Genomic DNA, 20,924 nt, shown 5'->3' on the forward strand with positions numbered 1-20,924 from the left:
TCTCACGATGAGTGTTTATTCACTTGTCATTGCACGAGAGTAAGGCAAAGGTATTAGGGATGCCCAGTCCCGAGATGAAAAATGAATTTACTTTATGTTGTCAAATAATAAATTCCTTGAAAAGTGTTGGTATGGAGGGCACCCGTGGATACTGTTAGCCATGGAAAGTGAAAGTATGGTGGAAAAAGGAATAAACTTTATTTTCTGTTTGGGAACCGCCTATGATATATCTAGCATGGAAAGTGTGGGGAATTCTAAGTCGTTTTCGTTGGTGGGAAAAGTATGCCTCCCAAAATGTTTTTATCTCTAAGTTTTTCGCTTTAAGCTCTCGCACCTCTACAAATCCCTACTTCCCTCCGCGAAGGGCCTTTCTTTTTACTTTATGCAATTTTTAATTTTAATTTGAGTCTCCATCTTCTCTTATAAAGCACCAACTAGGAGGCACTATGATCGTACTTAAGCATTGGGTGTAGCTAATATGCGAGTGTGTTTCATGAATGGATCAATGTTTGAGCATGATGGGCTAGGGATAACTTATTTTAGCATTGATATTTTGAAAGACATGGTTGTTTGTTGATATGCTTGAGTATTTAAGTCTCATGTCAAAGCTGGACTATTGCTTTGAACCATATAAAAGTCCAAATGTCCATGCTATAAAGAAAAGAATATGAGATGACATGTTAGGCAGCATTCCACATCAAAAATTCTGTTTTTATCATTTACCTACTCGAGGACGAGCAGGAATTAAGCTTGTGATGTTGATATGTCTCCAACGTATCTATAATTTTTGATTGTTCCATATTGTTATATTATCATTCTTGGATGTTTTATAATCAATTTATAGTCATTTTATATCATTTTTTGGTACTAACCTATTGACATAGTGCCAAGTGCCAGTTGTGTTTTTTGCATGTTTTCTACATCGCAGAAAATCAATATCAAACGGAGTCCAAATGCATCGAAACTTTTTGTGGATTTTTTTGGACCAGAAGACATCCAGTGGGCCGGAGAAGCACCTAGGGGTGCTCAGAGGGGAGAACAACCCACCAGGGCGCGTCTGGAGGCCCGGGCGCGCCCGGGTGGGTTGTGCCCACCTCGGGTGCTCCCTGAACCGCCTCTTTGCTCTATAAATACCCCAATATTCCAAAAACCCTAGGGGAGTCGACGAAAATCAATTCCAGCCGCCGCAAGTTCCAGAACCACCAGATCCAAGCTAGACACCATCACGGAGGGGTGCATCATGTCCATTGGTGCCTCTCCGATGATGCGTGAGTAGTTCTTTGTAGACCTACGGGCCCGTAGTTAGTAGCTAGATGGCTTCCTCTCTCTCGTTTGATTCTCAATACAATGGTCTCTTGGAGATCCATATGATGTAACTCTTTTTGCAGTGTGTTTGTTGGGATCCGATGAACTTTGAGTTTATGATCAGATCTATCTTTTTATCCATGAAAGTTATTTGAGTCTTCTTTGATCTCTTATATGCATGATTACTTATAGCCTCGTATTTCTTCTCCGATATTTGGTTTTTGTTTGGCTAACTTTTATCTTGCAATGGGAAGAGGTGCTTTGTGATGGGTTCGATCTTACGGGGCTTGATACCAGTGACAGAAAGGGAACCGACACGTATGTATCGTTGCTATCAAGGATAACAAGATGGGGTCTATTTCTATATAAATAGATCTTGTCTACATCATGTCATCGTTCTTATTGCATTACTCCGTTTCTCCATGAACTTAATACACTAGATGCATGCTCGATAGCGGTCAATGTGTGGAGTAATAGTAGTAGATGCAGACAGGAGTCGGTCTACTAATCTTGGACGTGATGCCTATATAATGATCATTGCCTCGATATCGTCATGATTATTTGAAGTTCTATCAATTGCCCAACAGTAATTTGTTCACCCACCGTTTGCTATTTTTCTCGAGAGAAGCCGCTAATGAAATCTATGGCCCCCGGGTCTCTTCTTCATTATATTTGCCTTTGCGATCTATTTTCCTTTGCTTTTATTTTTAGATCTATTAAACCAAAAATACAAAATACCTTGCTGCACTTTATTTTATTTGGCGTTCGATTTATCAATATTTACAACTCTCTCACGTCCGTTTGCCTATTTCTGGCGCCGTTGCCCCAAAGGGATTGACAACCCCTTTAATACGTTGGGTTGCGAGTATTTGTTATTTGTGTGCAGGTGATGTTCATGTAGTGTTGCGTGGTTCTCCTACTGGTTCGATAACCTTGGTCTAATCACCGAGTGAAATACCTACCGTTGCTGTGCTGCATCATCCCTTCCTTTTTAGGGAAATACCGACGTAGTTCAAGCAAACATCACATACCTGCATGGGTGCAAAGCGACCGGGGTACACTCGGACGCGATGACGTCGCCTGCACTGCTTAGCTGGGCGACGGGTGCCTGCGCAGAGCCTGAGCTTTCGCCACTGCTGCCCCGGTCAAGGGCCAACCAGCGTAGCGTGATGCAAAGGGCGATCTCCTCCACGTCGTCGTCGGCGGCGCTGCCGCCGCCTCTCACCATAGGTCGAATTGGGACAGACGAAAAGAGGAGGAGGCGAAGAGAGAGAGAGAGAAAGAAAGAGAGAGAGAGAGAGATGGAGTGGATTGCGGTCTAGAGTTCGTCCGAATTTGGGATTTATGTGCCGGGTGGCCCACGATGAGCCGGTCTGGCGTGACGAACATGTGTGGGCCTTCGCAAACCCTCCTTAGAATTGGGCTGGATCTGAGGGGCGCGGGACAGCCCGGACGACCGGTTTGAGAGACACATTTGGTTCGGATTTTTTGGCCGGTCAGTGACCAGGCCATTTGTCGGGGGGTGGGGTGGGGGGAGGTGTGGGCGCCCAGATGTAGATGCTCTTAGTCAGACCACACTTTGATTTGCGGCACTTGACGGGCAGAATACCATCTCCTTTGGTTTTAGGAATTCTATAGGATAGGATTTTCAAAAGAAAAATTCTTCTCAAACCTTTTGATTTGTAGGAATGAATTCTTATTTTGTAAGATAGAAATTAACCCTTCACGTTTTAAAGAAAAAAGACATTAAATTAGTACAAAGTTGAGTCATCTATTTTGGAACGAAGGGAGTATACATCAATGTCTTTTTTTTTATAAAATTTGAGATACATGTCATCTCACTTTCTATAATATTTCTATTAAAAAATAAGACCAATCCAAGGACTAACCCTCATTGACTTTTTTTATAGAAGAAACTTCGTGAACACCGCACGTTCGAACCGGGACTCGAACTTGGGTGCTGTCCAGCCAATGGGTCGATGACCGTTTCTTTGACATTTCTATTCTATGAACCAACATTTGGGCTTTTGTCAAGTGGGATTGGTCGCGGAGGTGGACGTCTTCACGTGGCCGGAGCATGGTCGAAACCGCCGCGCGTGCACCGGGACACCCGCTTCGTCTTCGTCTTCGCTGTGACGCCGTCCCTCACGTGTTATTGCAGTTATAAAATATTCATTCAGTCAATCAAGTGATCCCAAACAACTCCACCCCATGCGCCGTCCATCCTATTCGTTGGCCCCACCTGCAGCTGCCACGACACGTCTCTCCAGCAACGCCGCCGGGGTCGGGGGAGGCGACACATGCTCTCGCATGTCACCGTCGGTTGTTCTCTGTTTGGAATTTCGCGAGCTCTCGCAGCCGAGGCAGACAGTGACGAGACTGCGACATGGAAGGGTGGAAGGCTCACTAGATAAGGAGATCGAGCACATGGGAATCGGATTCCGGCACGCAAATCTCTCCCCCTTTTCGCCTCCGCGCGATGGCTTCCTCGACGCCGCCGTCCGCGGCGCTCTTTGCCGTCAACGGCCAGCGCTTCGAGCTCCGCGGTGGCGACGACCCGGGCGCCACCCTCCTCGACTTCATCCGCACCCGCACCCGCTTCACCGGCCCCAAGCTCGGCTGCGGCGAAGGTGCGCACTACCACTTTGCACTTACCCCCTACCTCTCCTCCTAGGCAGAGGCCGTTGCCGTCGCCGTCGCCATTCGAGGTTAATGCGGGTTTTCATTCGGACTTGGTTGCAGGTGGGTGCGGCGCGTGCGTAGTGCTGCTCTCCACGTACGACGCAGCGGCCGACCAGGTCTCGCACGCCGCCGTGAGCTCGTGCCTGGCCCTTGTGCACGGGCTCCACCACTGCGCGGTCACCACCACCGAGGGGCTCGGGAACAGCCGCGACGGGCTCCACGCCGTGCACGCGCGATTCGCGGGCTTCCACGCCTCGCAGTGCGGCTTCTGCACGCCCGGGATGTGCATGTCCCTCGCCGCCGCGCTAGCCGGCGCAGAGGGCAAGGGGTCCGGTCCGCCTCCGCGGGAGGGGTTCTCGAGGCTCACGTCGGCTGACGCGGAGCGCGCCGTCGTGGGTAACCTGTGCCGCTGCACGGGGTACCGCCCCATTGCCGACGCCTGCAAGAGCTTCGCGGCAGACGTCGATTTGGAGGACCTTGGTCTCAACTCCTTCTGGAAAAAGGGAGACGCTCATGTCGACAAATTGCCACCGTACAAGGAGGGGAGCATTGGTGCTTTCCCGGAATTTCTCAAGGCTGAGATCATAGCCTCTCTGAGGGTTGATAAGTGTATGTCGGCTACGGTAATGGTGGGGAGCGAGAGCTCTTGGCATCGACCTCGGAGTGTGGAAGAGTACTACAGGCTGATAGCTTCCGATTCATTCGATGGAAGTGGCACAAAGGTGGTCGCAGGCAACACCTCTTCTGGTGTTTACAGGGAGGCAGAGGTGTATGATAGGTACATTGACCTGAGAGACATCCCAGAGTTGAATTCAGTATCCAAGGATTCCGAGGGTGTTCAAATTGGAGCTGCAACATCGATCTCTCGGGTTATTGAGATTTTAAGACGAGAAGGTGATGACTGCAAGGATGTCATCTTTGGTAAGATTGCTGATCACATGGAAAAGGTGTCCTCTTATTATGTTCGGAACACGGCAACCTTGGGTGGAAATTTGGTGATGGCGCAAAGGGACGAATTTCCCTCTGATATTGCAACTATTCTTCTTGCTGCTGGTTCGTCAGTGTGCATCCAGGTATCATCAGGAAAATTGAATGTCACGTTGGATGAGTTCCTGGAAATGCCACCGTGTGATTACAAGGCACTACTCTTAAGCATTTCTCTTCCTCGTTGTACTCCTGAGAATGTCTCATCAAGTGCTGGGGCTGTAAATATGACAGGAGATAAGACAGAAAGTTCACTGCTATTTGAGACATACCGAGCTGCTCCGCGCCCTCTTGGAAATGCAGTTGCTTACCTTAACTGCGCTTTCTTTGCTCAAATCTCCTCTGATGAAAGTTCAGGAAGCTTAATACTGGAAAAACTACATTTAGCTTTTGGTGCATTTGGAACCCGACATGCTATCAGGGCTAGAGACGTTGAGAAGTACTTAGTTGGTAAACCCATTAGTGCATCAGTCCTGCTTGAAGCATGCAACGTTCTTAAGAAAAGCATTGTTCCAAAAGAAGGCACAACACATTCTGCTTACAGATCAAGCTTGGCAGTTGCCTTTCTGTTTACTTTTCTTTACCCGATGACCAAACGAAATGTGAAGCCTGCAAGATCAGCTCGTCTAAATGGCCATGCTGCTTCTGATACCAATGGAAATCCAAATTGTCCACCCAGTGCAGATATTGACTTGTCACTTAAGGAGACCAATGGTGTGAAATCTGGTCTGCATAGCAATGACCACATACTTGAATCTTGCAAGCAGATAGTTGAAATCGGTAAAGATTATCTCCCAGTTGGCATACCAGCCAAGAAAGTTGGAGCAGAACTCCAAGCCTCTGGTACGAGCTTCACATATTTCTTGTTGTAGCCATTGGTAATCTTGAACTTAGGTAAGGGAAAAGTATATTTTTCGTCCATGAATTCTCTCGAAAGTATATAAAATGGTCCCCCAACTCTAAAACAGGCAAATATTAGCCCCTTAACTTCTCAAACCGGATTAGTCCCTTCACACGCAAAAGCGGTTTTCATGCTGACTTGGCATGGCTTTGACCGGTCGTCACCTATGTGGCAGTCTTCTTCTTCCTTCTCATTGTAACTCAGCTGGACATTTTGTCGAGCAGTGAGCGCACACTGAGCAATAGGAGAAGGAGGTAGATGTGGAGCTTGTGTGGTTCACGGCGGTGCACGCAAAGGGTGCAGACAGCCGGGGAGCTGTGGCACTACGAGGCTCGCTAGCAGCAGGGAAACACGCGGCAGATTGGCCTTGACGTAGGCGAGCTCCTAACACGGCGAAGTGCTGCTCGTGTTGCCATCCTGGTGCTCATGGTATGCCTCCGTCATTGCTGGCCACGGCGCCGATGATGTCTCCGCGTCGCCCTGAGCCTGTATCACAAACATGCGTTGCCCCAGGTCGTCTGGCGCTCTTCCTCCTCCAGCACACGTGGTTTCCATGCTCGGAGCTGGGGGCAATCGCACCGTCTTGGCGTCACTGCGGGAGGTCCCTCGGGTGGCATCATGGTCCATGGCGATGCCAGGTGCATGTCTTCTCCTCCCTTTGGGACGCCGACGCGGTGGTCACCGGAGTCTGGCTCAGCGGCACGGAGTGCCCCTGTCGCAGCACGCCTCTGCCTCGTGCACCCGTCCTGGGCATCCCTGCTAGCGCAGGCCGTTCCGCCGAGTAGCTTTCAGCGCGGACGACAACGACAAAGCGAGGATGTCAAGCGCTATCACGGTCGAACTCGACGAGGCACGAGCGCGCCAGCAGGATTGAGATCCTGATGTCGCAATGTTGAGGCATGTGTTGCGCGCGGTTGTGTTCATGCGCGTCACGGAGGGGAGAGCCCACTTGCACTTGCACGCGCCTGCAGCATGGTGCCGCAGCTTCGCCGCTCGCTCATGGCCACTGGCTGTCATTGTGGTTCGCCACCGGTTATGTTGGCCAGGCTCGTCTTGCTTGTGCCGATGCAATTCGTCGACTTGTCAAAAAAATTTAAAAAATTGGCCTAGTGTTGAACGGCTCGCTCTAGCAAAGCTGCCCGAGTGAGTGGCATTGGCATTGTTCTGTATGTGCTAGCTTTGTATGCACATGTTCCTGATGCCACGAGCCACACAAGATACATGCCTACCTCAGTCTCCTGTTGCTCATGCCCAACTGAGTTAAAATGGGAAGGAAGAAGATTGCCACACAGGTGACGGGTCAAAACCATGCGGTGTCAGCATGCAAACCGCTTTTGGCGCATGAAGGGACTAAACTATTCCGGTTTGAAGAGTTGAGGGACTAAGGTTTGCCGGTTTTGGAGTTGAGGGGCCATTTCTATACTTTCGAGAGAGTTTAGGGACAAAAAATATACCTTTCCCTATTTATATAGATAACTTAGCAGTTGTTTTATGCAGCATGTTGTTTTTCTTGCTAGTGTTGTTTAGTGACATGGTTTATCTTCCTTTCTTCCATCTTATCTATACATTGATGATTCCTTTCTTAACATTTCTTTCAAGTTTATTTATGTGTCTATTTTAATCAGTGGAAGTTACATACTCCGATCTTGCATAAAGTATACTGTAGTGCTGATAACAGAAACATTATGTATAGGTGAGGCTGTATATGTGGATGACATCCCTTCTCCAGAGGGCTGCCTTTATGGAGCATTTGTATATAGTACAAAGCCTTTAGCTCATGTGAATAGCATAGAGCTTGACCCTTCTCTCGAGCAGCTGAAAACTGTGGCAGTTATCACTGTTAAGGATATTCCAAAGGGGGGTGTCAATTTTGGGGCCAACACTATATTTGGACCTGAACCTCTGTTTGGCGATCCACTTACTCAGTGTGCTGGGGAACCTCTTGGTATCGTGGTATGGCTTTTGCTCTGATGGTTTGGATTTGAAGAAATCTGCAACAGTTTTCAACAAAAAGAAAAAATAATTATCCTTTAGTGAAGTTTATATTTCTGACAACATGAGTTAACGTTAAATCCAGCTATTACTGAAGATTTTAGCATTTTTAGGTTGCAGAAACACGAAATTTTGCCAATATAGCTGCCAAACGAGCTGTAGTCACCTACAGCACAGAAACTTTGGATAGCCCAGTTTTATCGATAGAGGAGGCAGTTAGAAGATGCAGTTATTTTGAAACCCCACCATTTCTTCTTCCGCAAAATATTGGTGATTTTTCCAAAGGGATGGAAGAAGCCGATCAGAAGATCTACTCAGCTGAGGTACACCTCATATAATTTTTAATGCTAAGTTGAATCTTCTTGATACCCATCCAAAGTCTGTGGATGAACTGATTCTTATGTCAGGTAAAGAGTTTCAGCTTGGGCTAACATTAGTATTCATTGGTCGCATGTACGTGTTATATGAGATGGTTCTGTGGCAGACTGGTAGGTGTTTGGCCCATGAAGAGTGATGAACTCGTAATTTGATATTTACTACACCTGTTCACTATTATAAGATGTTCTGGATATTTCAATATGGACTACATATGGACTGAAATGAGTGAACAAACACACTGAAACATGTCTACATGCATCCGATTTAGAAAAAGTTAGAACATCTTATAATAGTGAATCGAGAGAGTATTTAAGTACTTGTGCATTGCTACGGAATAGCTATTAAATATGCACAATCACCATTGATTACAAAGGGTTGTTTCATACAAGTACCTGATGAAAGCTTGCCTAAGATTATCAGCATATACAGCTTCAACGACAGTCTGGCGGAAACAGAGCTTGAAGGCTCGGCGCTTGGCAGACCTGATCTGTGCGGCGGAAGCTACGCGGCCTTGTGCTCCTCGTTGGCGACGCACGTGACCTCGGCACGTGCCCTGGCCCGCCTTGCGCTTTGCTGCCAGCGCTCGGGGTTCAGCAGTTGTACCTCGTAGGTGTATGGATGCCACAGGTTTCCCGCCTCGTGCGCGTACCCCCTGCGCTGCCGCTCAAGCCGTGGCCACGCCTCCCGTGTGTCGCTGCTACCCGTGGTGGCCGTGGCAGTGGTGAGATCCCCCAGCTTCCGAGGTAACTGCTGGGTTGCGAAACCTCATGCAGGTCTGCCGGCATGGTGGTCTGTAAGGCCTTGTACAATGCAAGGTGCTTAGAAAAATAAACCAGTTTTTCTTGAGTACCGGTGCTTATTTGTAGAGGGTAGACGCTTAATTAGGCACCCCTCCTGTAGAGATAAGCACTGATGCTTGAGAAAAACTCGATTTATTTTACTAAGCACCTTGCATTGTGCAAGGCCTAAACAGACAATGAGGATGTTCCCGATCAGCATGCATAAAGTGGGAGTTGTGGGTAGGAAGAGGAAATAGCTTTTTTTTAGAGACGTGGAAATATTGGATCGCATCCTGGTTTATTCTCAGCAGAGACATGCCGGGGGGGGGGGGGGGGGGGTGGATGGGAGACATACGAAGACAAATGTTAAGAGGGAACACTTACCAAAGGAAACACGGTAACCACTGTAAAAAAAGGAAGCATGGTAAAAACGGAAACGTCTCTGGGGTATGGATAAGGAAACAAATCGGTGTGCATGGAAAATGACAAGACTATCAGTAAGGGGGGAATCGGTGGAAGGGGGATCGGTGGGGAATAAACCAAGACAAAGGGGAGGCTTCACCAACCTATATACAGACACCAACTCCCCTTTAATAGTAAAAGATATAGTAAAGATTATTTATTGCTGCAACGCTGAATCACCCTTAGTGCCCCTACAGTAGTTTACATTAAATGGATGTTGCAAGTGTGCCTCCCTTTTATGTTCCCTTTTCCTCTGATTTGTGTCTCCCTACTTGTGAGTTGTTTCCTTGTCTAACCTTTCAATCTCGACCCCCACAATTATTGAACAAAGGTGGTTAGTCCTTTCTTATGTACTCCCTCTGATCCAAAAAAAAGTGTCCTGGTTTTAGTTCAAATTTGCACTAAAACCACGACACTTTTTTTTGGATCGGAGGGAGTATCTTTTTATAAGATTCGGTTATTCTTTATATATCTTTGATATTGTCGCATTGTGCTACAAACACTTGGTGCAGGTGAAGCTTAACTCACAGTATTACTTTTACATGGAAACACAAACTGCTCTAGCCATACCTGATGAGGATAATTGCATGGTAGTGTATAGCTCAAGTCAGTGCCCTGAGGCAGCACAAAATAACATTGCAACATGCCTCGGTTTACCTTGTCACAGTGTTCGTGTTATCACTAGAAGAGTTGGTGGTGGCTTCGGAGGGAAAGCTGTTAGATCATTACCAGTAAGTTCGATACCATCATTTCTTACAGCTTTTGAAATGCTGCAGACCATGTCTTATTTTTGTCAGATTATGCTTAACACTTCCTGTGAAGTACAAATGGTAAATCAGCTAAGTGCTGTTGCATGTTCAACTCTGCTGTGTTTACCAACTATCAGTTGTGCTTTAAAATGCAGACGCTGTGATCCTGAAATTTTGAGTACCCTCGCACCCAAATAAGAATATAGAACATCTGCACATACCTTCACCTTATAAGCATAACATACAGATTGCTTCAGCTGTAACACAACTAAAAGCGTATTGTTTCCCCTTGTGACATTGTTACACTGAATATTGAAGCCGAATTGTCTCTTTTAACAAGATTCACTCTGATCTAGCCATTTTCTTAATGACATACTTCATGTGAAGTTTTCAAGTGCTACATATAGGAGGAGGCAGGTAGGGATGAAAATGGAGTGGAAACTTTCCGCTTTTCCGGAAGAAAAATGAAAATGGAGAGGAAATATGAAAACGGAAATGGAAATTTGCAAAACGGAAGTGGAAATGGAATTTTTTATACGGAAATGAAAACAAAAAATGGAACAGTGTTTTCCGGTGGAATAGACATGGAAACGAAACTTTCCGTTTCCATGAATATGGAATTTCTGTTTTTACTATAGGCTTATGGCTACTTTGTAGCCCAACCACCAAACAACACACAATGACACAATAAGAAGAATGGATCATTTGAATCCCAACTTCTACTACCACACCCGTGCTCAACTATATCCATGCGCAATTGTCCAATACTACTGCAATACTATGCTAAGTTGCTAACATAATCATATTATTTTCTAGCCATGTCACCAATTCATTAAATTTGTTTATTTTCATATGATTCAAGGGGTTTTTAAGTTCCGGCCAACGTCCACTTTTGTTTCCGTGTCCGCTCTGTATTCGCTCCATTTCTGTTTCCGGTAGTATCTGTTTCCGTTTTCATTTCCGGAGTTTCTGTATTTGTTTCCGCTTCTGCAAAAAAATATGAAAACAAATATGATAGCACTCAGTTCCATCTGTTTCCGCTCCGTTTTCATCCCTAGAGGCAGGGGTGGCTGCAGTCTTGCTGCTAAAGTGCTAAAAACTTGAAGAACATACTCATTTAAACATTGTTAAGTTCGGTGCTTCACGAGCCTTTTAATCTGCAGTTTTGTTTAACAGTTTATTGAGTTAGCATAAAGAACAGAACACTTATTATATGTATGTTAATTATAGGTGGCGACGGCCTGTGCACTTGCAGCATTTAAGTTGCGTCGTCCTGTTCGAATGTATCTTGATCGCAAGACTGACATGATAATGACTGGAGGTCGGCATCCTATGAAAATATGCTATTCGATAGGATTCAAATCAGATGGGAAGGTCACAGGATTGCATGTAGATTTGTTCATAAATGCAGGAATGACCATGGATATTAGCCCAATTATTCCTCATAATTTCATAGAGGCACTGAAGAAATATAATTGGGGTGCCTTTTCATATGATGCAAAGATTTGCAAAACAAACATTTCAACACGGTCTGCAATGCGGGGCCCTGGAGAAGTGCAAGGTTCTTATGTTGCTGAAGCTATTATTGAGCATGTGGCGTCAGTTCTCTCTACTGATGCTAATTTGGTAAGGCAGAGAAATATTCACACAGTGGAGAGCCTTGCTTTGTTTCACAGTGAGTGCCTGGAAAATGCCTTGGGGTATACACTTCCCTCTATCTGTAATCAGTTGACTGCATCAGCAAATTACCAATATCGTTCAGAAATAATCCAGACCTTTAACAAAACCAGCCAGTGGAAAAAGAGGGGACTTTCTTTTGTTCCGATAGTGCATAAAGTGTTATCTCGACCGACACCTGGAAAGGTGTCTATTCTTAACGATGGATCCATTGTTGTTGAAGTTGGAGGCATTGAGTTAGGCCAGGGGCTTTGGACAAAAGTGAAGCAGATGGCAGCATTTGGTCTTGGACAGTTGTGGGCTGATCGAAGCCAAGACCTGTTGGAAAGAGTAAGAGTTATTCAAGCAGACACGTTAAGTGTGGTACAGGGAGGGTGGACCACAGGGAGTACCACATCAGAATGCAGCTGTGAAGCAGTTCGACTTGCCTGCAATATCATGGTTGACAGGCTGAAATCACTCAAGGAGCAATTGCAAGAAAAGCATGGCAAAGTTTCATGGGATGGACTAATTTCACAGGTATTGATAAGATGATAACTTCAGTTAATAGCAACTATTATCAGGATGTTATTGTGTTATTCTCTCAAAAATTATTCGTCCGTAGAAATTTGTGCATCATTGGCTTCTATAGTTATGTGTGCCCTATTACATTACTCAGTAATGTAGTCAATGACCTTAAGGTATCGCGATGTTCCGTTATGCAGGCAAAAATGGCTGGTATGGATTTGTCAGCAAGAGAATATTACATTCCTGGGGCTTCTGGTTCATACCTAAACTACGGAGCTGCTGCTAGTGAGGTATCCTTACTCCATGGTTTACTTTAGTTTCAGATATGCTAGTAAACTGCTGCTATAGATGTACAAATTTGAAATAAATAAATGGAAAGAGTTGGGTATTAGTTCATGAGCAATTCTGCATGAATATGGATAAAGGAAATAGTGAAAAAAAATTCTAGTGCACTCCATATCTTTTTTACTATTCTTCTTTCCCCAGGGAGGGGGTATTTAAAAAGAAAAAATGGATAAAGGGTTAATTCGTTCTTGATAGCCATTTCCTTAACAAGTGAATGGGAACATACTCTGGATCGGAATCCGAAGAAAGTACTACTTGATAATTTCTACAAATTGCAAGTCCTTATTATGATTCCTACACACGCCTTTACATACATTAAGATATTCATAGTGGGTATTTACAGGTAGAGATTGATCTTCTCACGGGAGCAACTACGGTTTTGCGCAGTGATCTTATATATGACTGTGGCCAGAGCTTAAATCCTGCTGTGGACATGGGGCAGGTGGGTATAATTTGTCTCACTCTACTCTAACCTGTCTATATTTGTTAACTTTCCAAAGATGCATCTTCGAGTCATTTCAGATAGCAGGTCATCAATTAATTACAATGTAGTTTCATGGGATGCTACAGACCTACATTATTTGTGTTTTATGCTATCTTCTAGTATTGGTTTACTGTCTAGTGCATTGATTGTTCATTTCTTTAAGTCCACAGAGATGGACATAGAAACCCATTTCATTTTGATGTTGATTTGCATTAATGGTGTTTTAATATCTTTTGTTGCTGTCCTATTATGGCACTTCAGGTGGAAGGGGCCTTTGTTCAGGGAATTGGTTATTTCATGAGTGAGGAATATGTGACCAATACGGACGGGCTGGTTGTCTCGGACGGGACTTGGACATACAAGATCCCAACCGTGGACACCATCCCTAAACAGTTTAATGTTGAGCTGCGCAACAGTGGATTTCACAAGAAGAGAGTGCTGTCTTCAAAAGGTATTCAGTTTCTCCCCTGTTTTGACATCTATGGGCATATAACAAACGGATAGTTGTATTTTGCTTTCTAGGCTCCTAGCAGGGATAAGATGGTAATAAGTTAAAAAATAAAAAACAATAATTTAGAACATCTGGTAGAGATCGTTTATGATTTATTTATTTTTTGCCTTGTTGACTTGGTGTTTGTCACAGCATCTGGGGAGCCGCCTTTGCTCCTTGCAGCTTCAGTTCACTGCGCAACAAGGGATGCAATTGCCGCAGCAAGGAAGGAACTCCACTGTTGTGGGTCTGGATCGTCTTCACCTTCGTTCTTTGAGTTGGAAGTTCCGGCAATCATGCCTGTGGTGAAGGAGCTGTGTGGCTTGGACAATGTGGAGAAGTATTTGGAAACTCTAGTGGGTTCCAAATAAATACAGACGAATTTCACATTTGGCAAAGTAAATTATAATGATAGCATTATAAGGTATACTTCTTGCATAGTACTCTGGGCATACTAGAAGGTACTGAGCCACTTGTTAACGCATGTACAATTCGACTATAACAGAATTTTGTTTGGTTGTGCCACATTTGTTCGATAATTTCATTCTGGTACGGACTTACAGTACATAGTTCTTAGGTAACATTTTGTACTAGACTGATGGATGGATACACGGTATTTGTGACTCAAATAGGCAAAATGATAAGACTAAACAAATGGAAGACATATACTTGGACCATAATGAGACATAGTCATGGGACCTCCCTATTTGTGTAATGTAATGTGATTCATAGTTTGATAATGTTTTTCTTTTTCAGAAAAAGCAAGGTTATAATGTAGTACCTTTCGGTTTACCCGGCTGTGGGCGGCGGTGTGAAGGGGCTGCAGCGGTGGTGGTGCGCGGTGGGTTCCAGCGGCGTCGGACGGCCAGCTCTGGGCCCAGGCGGCGCGGGCTGAGGGCAGCGCGAGCTGCGGGCGTCCACCCCTGCTATGGCCGCGGCTGGTGGTGGTGGAGGAGGCGCAGCGGCGGTGGTTGGTGGGTGTGTTGGCCAGGCTCCAAGCGTTCCGCCGGCTGGACGACGACGGTAGTGCAGATGGGCTCCCCGGTGAGTATTCTTGCTGATTGGCGGTGGTCCGTGGGGATCCTCCTTTCCGGTGGTCGGATCTGCGTCGGTGGCTTTGCGCGGGTCTGCATCGGCCGCTGCGGTGGGGCGGCATAGGGGTGTGTCCGGTGGGGAGGTTGGCTGGAGGGATGGGCTGCGCCGACGTGCTTGGGCCACCCGTCACTGGCACAGGGGTGTGTCGATCCGGATGCGTCCGCTCCCCCACCTCCCCCTTTCCCCGTCCGTGTGCGGGTTGTCGCAGCTCTGATGACGTTCAAAGGCGGGGCGTATGCTACGGTTCGTCGGTCGGGGGTGTCCGTGTGGCTCAAAGTTGATCTCTTTGGATGGTCTTGGGGTGTCTGGATGCTGGGCGGCGGCCTTGGTGGCGGGAGGCGCGGCGTTCGTGGGCAGAACCTGCGCCTCGGGTGCGGGCGAGCGGCCATGGCCACGTGAGTGGGTGGTTGCTGGTGGTTGGCGGTGCTAGGATGCGTCGGAGGGGTGGGCATGCCGGGGTACATCACTTGCCCAATCTTGTATTGGCCTACGACGGCGGCGGTGGACACCGTATCCTTCATGAAGGCTCCATCGCGGTGCCCTTACTCCTTCGAGCTGCTTCGGGTGAAAACTCGATCTTTGGGATCGGATGATGGCGGCTATCAGTGGTCGTTCTCTTCTAGGAGGCACCATCTTGGAGTCCTTGTCCCATCGTCTCTGTCTCACCTCTCCTCGGAGGCTTGGAGGTCTCCGTTGGTTCCAAGCGGTTCAACCTCGCGCATGTGTAGTGGTGTTATGGCCAGCTTAGCTAGGCCCACCGGGCAATCTTAGCCCACAAGTTATCTTAGGTTAATTCTTATGCAAGTTATCTTAGGTTAATTCTTATGCAAGTTATTTAGGTTATAAATATAGGCTGTAAGACTCTTTTTGGAATTAAGCAATAAGAATATTATTATCCCTATTGCCCGGCTCCCAGAGGAGCCGGAACCCTAGCCGCCTCTAACCCTAGCTGCCGCCGCCATCCTCCTCCCACGCGACGGCGCCCAGTCGCCGGCACGCCCGCTCATCGCCGCGCTCCGCTCCATCCTTGCCCTACAACCTACGGAGCAGGTTCGGTAGGATCCCTGGTTCTACCAATTTGGTATCCAGAGACTCGGGTTCGATCATGTCATCATCAACACCCACGTCGCCGCTGCCCATCATCACCACCACCCCGATGACCACTGTCGGGTCCCCAACGCCGCCGGCCCCGATCACCTCCGTGCCGCCGGCCCCCGTCACTTCCGCGCCGCCAACAACCTCCGTCTTCATGCCGGAGGAGATGACCAGCACCCTGCGGGACCTCGTGACGGCCGTTCAGGGCATCTCCCTGTACTTGGCCGGCCCGCACACCACCCCGCCGGCTGCGCCCCCCGCCTACAGCCACCCGGCGACGCACTGGCCGATCCAGAACGCGTCGGGCCCGAGTGGGACGCCCCTGCTGCCGTTCCAGGCGGGCTACACTGGCGGGCCCCCGCCGCTCCTGCACCTGCCCTGGTACTCGGTACCCGCGGCGATCGCTGGGGCCCATTCGCCGCTCCAGCCGCCGCCCGCCCTAGCGCCGTCCTGGCCGCAGTTGTAACACCCACGATGCGGCTATATCTCCCACGTGTCGAGGCACGACTTAGAGGCATAACCGCATTGTGGTTTTGTCGCAAGAAGGGTCATCTTCACACAATCCCATGTAATGAACAAGAATGGGATAAAGAGTTGGCTTACAATCGCCACTTCACACAATACATAAATAAATCATACATCAATCAGAGTACACACATAGGTCCGACTACGGAACCAAAAGAAAAGAAGACAACCCCAAATGCTAGATCCCCGATCGTCCCAACTGGGCTCCACTACTGATCATCAGGAAACGAAACATAGTAACGACCAAGGTCCTCGTCGAACTCCCACTTGAGTTGGGTAGCATCGCCTGCACTGGTATCATCGGCACCTGCAACTGTTTGAAAGTATCTGTGAGTCACGAGGACTCAGCAATCTCACACCCGCGAGATTAAGACTATTTAAGCTTATGGGTAGGAGAAGGTAGTGAGGTGGAGCTGCAGCAAGCACTAAGCATATATGGTGGCTAACATACGCAAATAAGAGCGAGAAGAGGAGCAACGGAACGGTCGTCAACTAGTAATGATCAAGAAGTGATCCTGAACTCCTACTTAGTCAAACATAACCCAAAACCGTGTTCACTTTCCGGACTCCGCCGAGAAGAGACCATCACGGCTACACACGCGGTTGATGCATTTTAATCAAGTCAAGTGTCAAGTTCTCTAGAACCGGATATTAACAAATTCCCATCTGCCACATAACCGCGGGCACGCTCTTGAAAGTTTATACCCTGCAGGGGTGTCCCAACTTAGCCCATTATAAGCTCTCACGGTCAACGAAGGATATTCCTTCTCCCGGGAAGACCCGATCAGTCTCGGAATCCCGGTTTACAAGACATTTCGACAATGGTAAAACAAGACTAGCAAAACCGCCCGAATGTGCCGACAAATCCTGATAGGAGCTGCACATATCTCGTTCTCAGGGCACACCGGATTGTCCAAGCTTCCGATAGGTGAGCCCAGAGTTGCCCCTGGTGGCCACCGACGACTGACAGGTTGGACCAACACTCAGAGGAGCACTGGCCCGGGGGTTTAAAATAAAGATGACCCTTGAGTCTGCAGAACCCAAGGGAAAAGGGGATAGGTGGTGGCAAATGGTAAAACCAAGTTTGGGCCTTGCTGGAGGAGTTTTATTCAAAGCGAACTGTCAAGGGGGTCCCATAAATCACCCAACCGCGTAAGGAACGCAAAATCAAGGAATATAACACCGGTATGACGGAAACTAGGGCGGCAAGAGTGGAACAAAGCACCAGGCATAAGGCCGAGCCTTCCACCCTTTACCAAGTACATAGATGCATTAATTAAATAAGAGATATTGTGATATCCCAACATGTCCATGTTCCAACATGGAACCAGCTTCAACTTCACCTGCAACTAGCAATGCTATAAGAGGGGCTGAGCAAAAGCGGTAACATAGCCAAACAACGGTTTGCTAGGAAGGATGGTTAGAGGCTTGACATGGCAATATGGGAGGCATGATATAGCAAGTGTTAGGTAGTGCGGCATAGCAATAGAACGGACAACTAGCAAGCAAAGATAGAAGTGATTTCGAGGGTATGGTCATCTTGCCTGAAATCCCGCAAGGAAGAAGAACGAGTCCATGAAGATGACAAGCGGACGTAGTCGAACGAATCCTCACAACTCCGGAACGAAACCGAAGCTAATGAGAGAAGCAACCCGGAAAGAAACAAACAACATAGTAAACAATCATCACATAAACATGGCATGATGCACAATCAAGTATGATGCATGTCCGATTTAATGAGGCATGGCATGGCAAAGTGCAAGAAACAATACTACAAATTAAATGGAGCTCGAGCATATTGACGAAACACCAGATCAATTATTTAGTTCTCTCTCGTTTATGTACCCAACAATATTAAATGTTGTTAAACATGGCAAGGGGTGAAGCATAAGTAAACTAACTATTTAAGCAAGTTAAATGAGGCCGGAAACAATCAACAACAATTCCGGAAAATCCTCATGTCCATATTTTAGATTTGGTACTGTTCTGCCTAAAACCATATTTTATTGTTGTTAAACAGCAAAATAAAGTGCACCATGTTAATCTATGCATTTTCCTACCCCATTTACATATAAAGTTTATTTAAAATGGAGCTACGGTTATTTAGTAATGAAATAAAACATTTTAGCATGGCATTTGAGCAAAATTAAACAAACAACATTTTAAACATGGATGCAAGCAGCATATTATGAAACTAGACAAAATTCTAAGCACTTCTCATATTTAATGTTTTTACATATGATGCACTGTTAAAGAGTTATTACATGCATGATGTTTTGAGGGTTTTTCTGTAAAACTGCAGTCTCTGGAAAATAGAATAAAACGCAACAGGAAAAAAAACACGCATGGCCGAATCTGGAGGGGCTGGGGGAGCTCACCCATGGGCTCGGCCCAGTAGGTGCAGCGGCGGGCCGGGGTGTGCAGTGTTGGAGCTGGGCCTGGAGACGCGCTGGGCCTGGAGCTGGACTTGGCGAAAACGCGGTCAACGCGAGGCGAGACGAGCGAGCTGCTGCTCGTTACTGAAGAACAGAGGCGACAACAGCAGGTTTATAGCGACGGACGGCGGGAACAGCTGCCGGCGACGTGGGACTTGGGCGCGACGCTGGAGAGGAGGCAGGCTGCGGACGTGGCAGGAGGCAAGGGCTCGTGCTCGTCCTCGTCTCCGTGAAGCAGAACGACGACGACGGACTTGGCGCGAGCTCCTGGCGACAGGGAGGGCGCGGTTGGAGGAGTCCGGCCGGACCTGGAGGAAGCCGTTGGCGAGCTTGGCTCCTGCGGACCTGGCGGTTCAGGGACTTGGCGAGGCGGAGGGAGGCAGACACGGCATGGAGGAGCTCCTCTCCCGTTGGGCTCGTGCGCGCGGGACGAAGCAGAGGAGGCGGCGCCATGGAGCTTGGCGAGCTCCTGCTCGTTCCTGTGAAGGAGAGAGAGATGGCCACCGTGAGAGAGAGAGGGGGGAAAACACAGGAGGGGGAGGAGAGGTCGCGGGGTCGCCTGGAGGAGCTCGAGCATGAGGGCGGCGCTCGGGGTGGCTGGGTTCGCCGGCGGCGACGGCGCCATGGAGAGAGGAGCAAACGGGAGAAGCTCGCTCTCGGTCGGGGCAGCAGGGATCTCTTGGTGGCTCCGACCGAAGGAGCTCGGGCTCGGGCGCTGGTTGGTGGGTGGAGGAAAACGAGGAGAAAGGGGATCCCGAGGTGGATCGAGACCGGGTGGCGGCGGTGCAAGGGGACGAGGCAGGGGACCTGCATCTGTTGCTGCGGTGGCGCTCGTGAAGTAGAGGAGGCAGCACGGCTGGCAGAACGAGGTGGGTGGATGGATCGGAGGGGAAAACGAGGAAGGTGGAGAAGGTGGCGGCGGCATGGGGATTGATGGATGGGACACCTCCCTAAAATTTAGGGTTTGGTCTGATTTGGTTAGGGGCTGCCCACTATATATAGTAGGTGGCTAATATGAGAGGGGATTAGCCCCTAGATTTTTATCGGACGGCTTCGGGTGGTCTAAACAAAGAACGGATGATGTTTAGGATAACTCAGGATTGTTCCGGACCCACTGGTCATGACCGTGCGGTTCGGGGAAGTTTTTGGACAAGGCAGCAAAGAGTGTGGGTTGTGCGGAGAGGTTATGCGGCCAGACAAGAGGGAAGCAAAACCCGGTCGATCTGAGAAAGGACACCGAGATGAAGGAGAAGTGGCACTATGAACGGATGCAAGTTTTTTTTGAAAACATGCAATGCAATGCTCATGATGACACGATGAATGCAACAAACAAAAATAAAACACACGGCGAACACGAAATATATGGAAGTCTTCTGGAGCGTCGGTCTTGGGGCGTTACAACACTCCACCACTACAAGAGGATCTCGTCCCGAGATCTAGGATGGCACCGGAGAAAAGCGGAAGAGGAAGAGGTAAAACAAAGTTGCTTCTTCGACAAACGAGTGAAACCAAAGAACCTTGAGAGGTCGGAAAGCTTGAAGATATGACACGACGGAGGTGAACAAAATTTAAAACACTCCGTTCAGCAAGAGGAACAAGGAACATTACAAGAACCTTGTAGGTTGAAAAACATGGAAATAAGAGCTTCACGAACGAAAAGAATATGACCACACCGATAGAAAAGAGAAACAAGGAACACCATGTGAACTTTGGAGTTTGCAAAGCTATGAATGACGAGAACAATGGACGAGAAGTACATGCAAGCACTCCGGTTGAAACGAGATGTACAAGGAACGATAATGATCAATTACGATAACGCTCCGGTTGGAAATGAAAAGAATAGAATTTGAACTTGGCAAAATGAAAGCACTTGGATGAGACTCCGATTAGAAGAGGAATGATAGACACAACACTCCGGTTAAAACAAGATCAAGAAGGAATAAGAATGATATAATTTGGACAACACTCCGACTGTAAATGGAAGGAATTGAACATGAACTTTACAAGATGAGAGGATACTTAATGAAATCAACAGCACA

At 47.5% G+C, this 20,924-nt stretch overlaps 1 protein-coding gene across 1 annotated transcript; it reads left to right on the top strand.

Annotated features, from left to right (window-relative positions):
- Window positions 1-3,557: 3,557 nt before the first annotated feature.
- On the top strand, window positions 3,558-14,260 carry LOC123052812 (indole-3-acetaldehyde oxidase). The gene is made up of 10 exons (XM_044476157.1): window positions 3,558-3,935; window positions 4,048-5,814; window positions 7,566-7,825; window positions 7,978-8,187; window positions 9,996-10,214; window positions 11,463-12,428; window positions 12,614-12,706; window positions 13,105-13,203; window positions 13,507-13,696; window positions 13,889-14,260. Exons 1-10 carry the CDS (start codon window positions 3,785-3,787, stop codon window positions 14,104-14,106), a joined length of 4,173 nt encoding a protein of 1,390 aa, XP_044332092.1. The 5' UTR covers window positions 3,558-3,784; the 3' UTR covers window positions 14,107-14,260.
- The last annotated feature ends 6,664 nt before the right edge of the window (window positions 14,261-20,924 follow it).

This window comes from Triticum aestivum, chromosome 2D (genome assembly GCF_018294505.1).
Source record: "Triticum aestivum cultivar Chinese Spring chromosome 2D, IWGSC CS RefSeq v2.1, whole genome shotgun sequence".
Taxonomy (NCBI): domain Eukaryota; kingdom Viridiplantae; phylum Streptophyta; class Magnoliopsida; order Poales; family Poaceae; genus Triticum; species Triticum aestivum.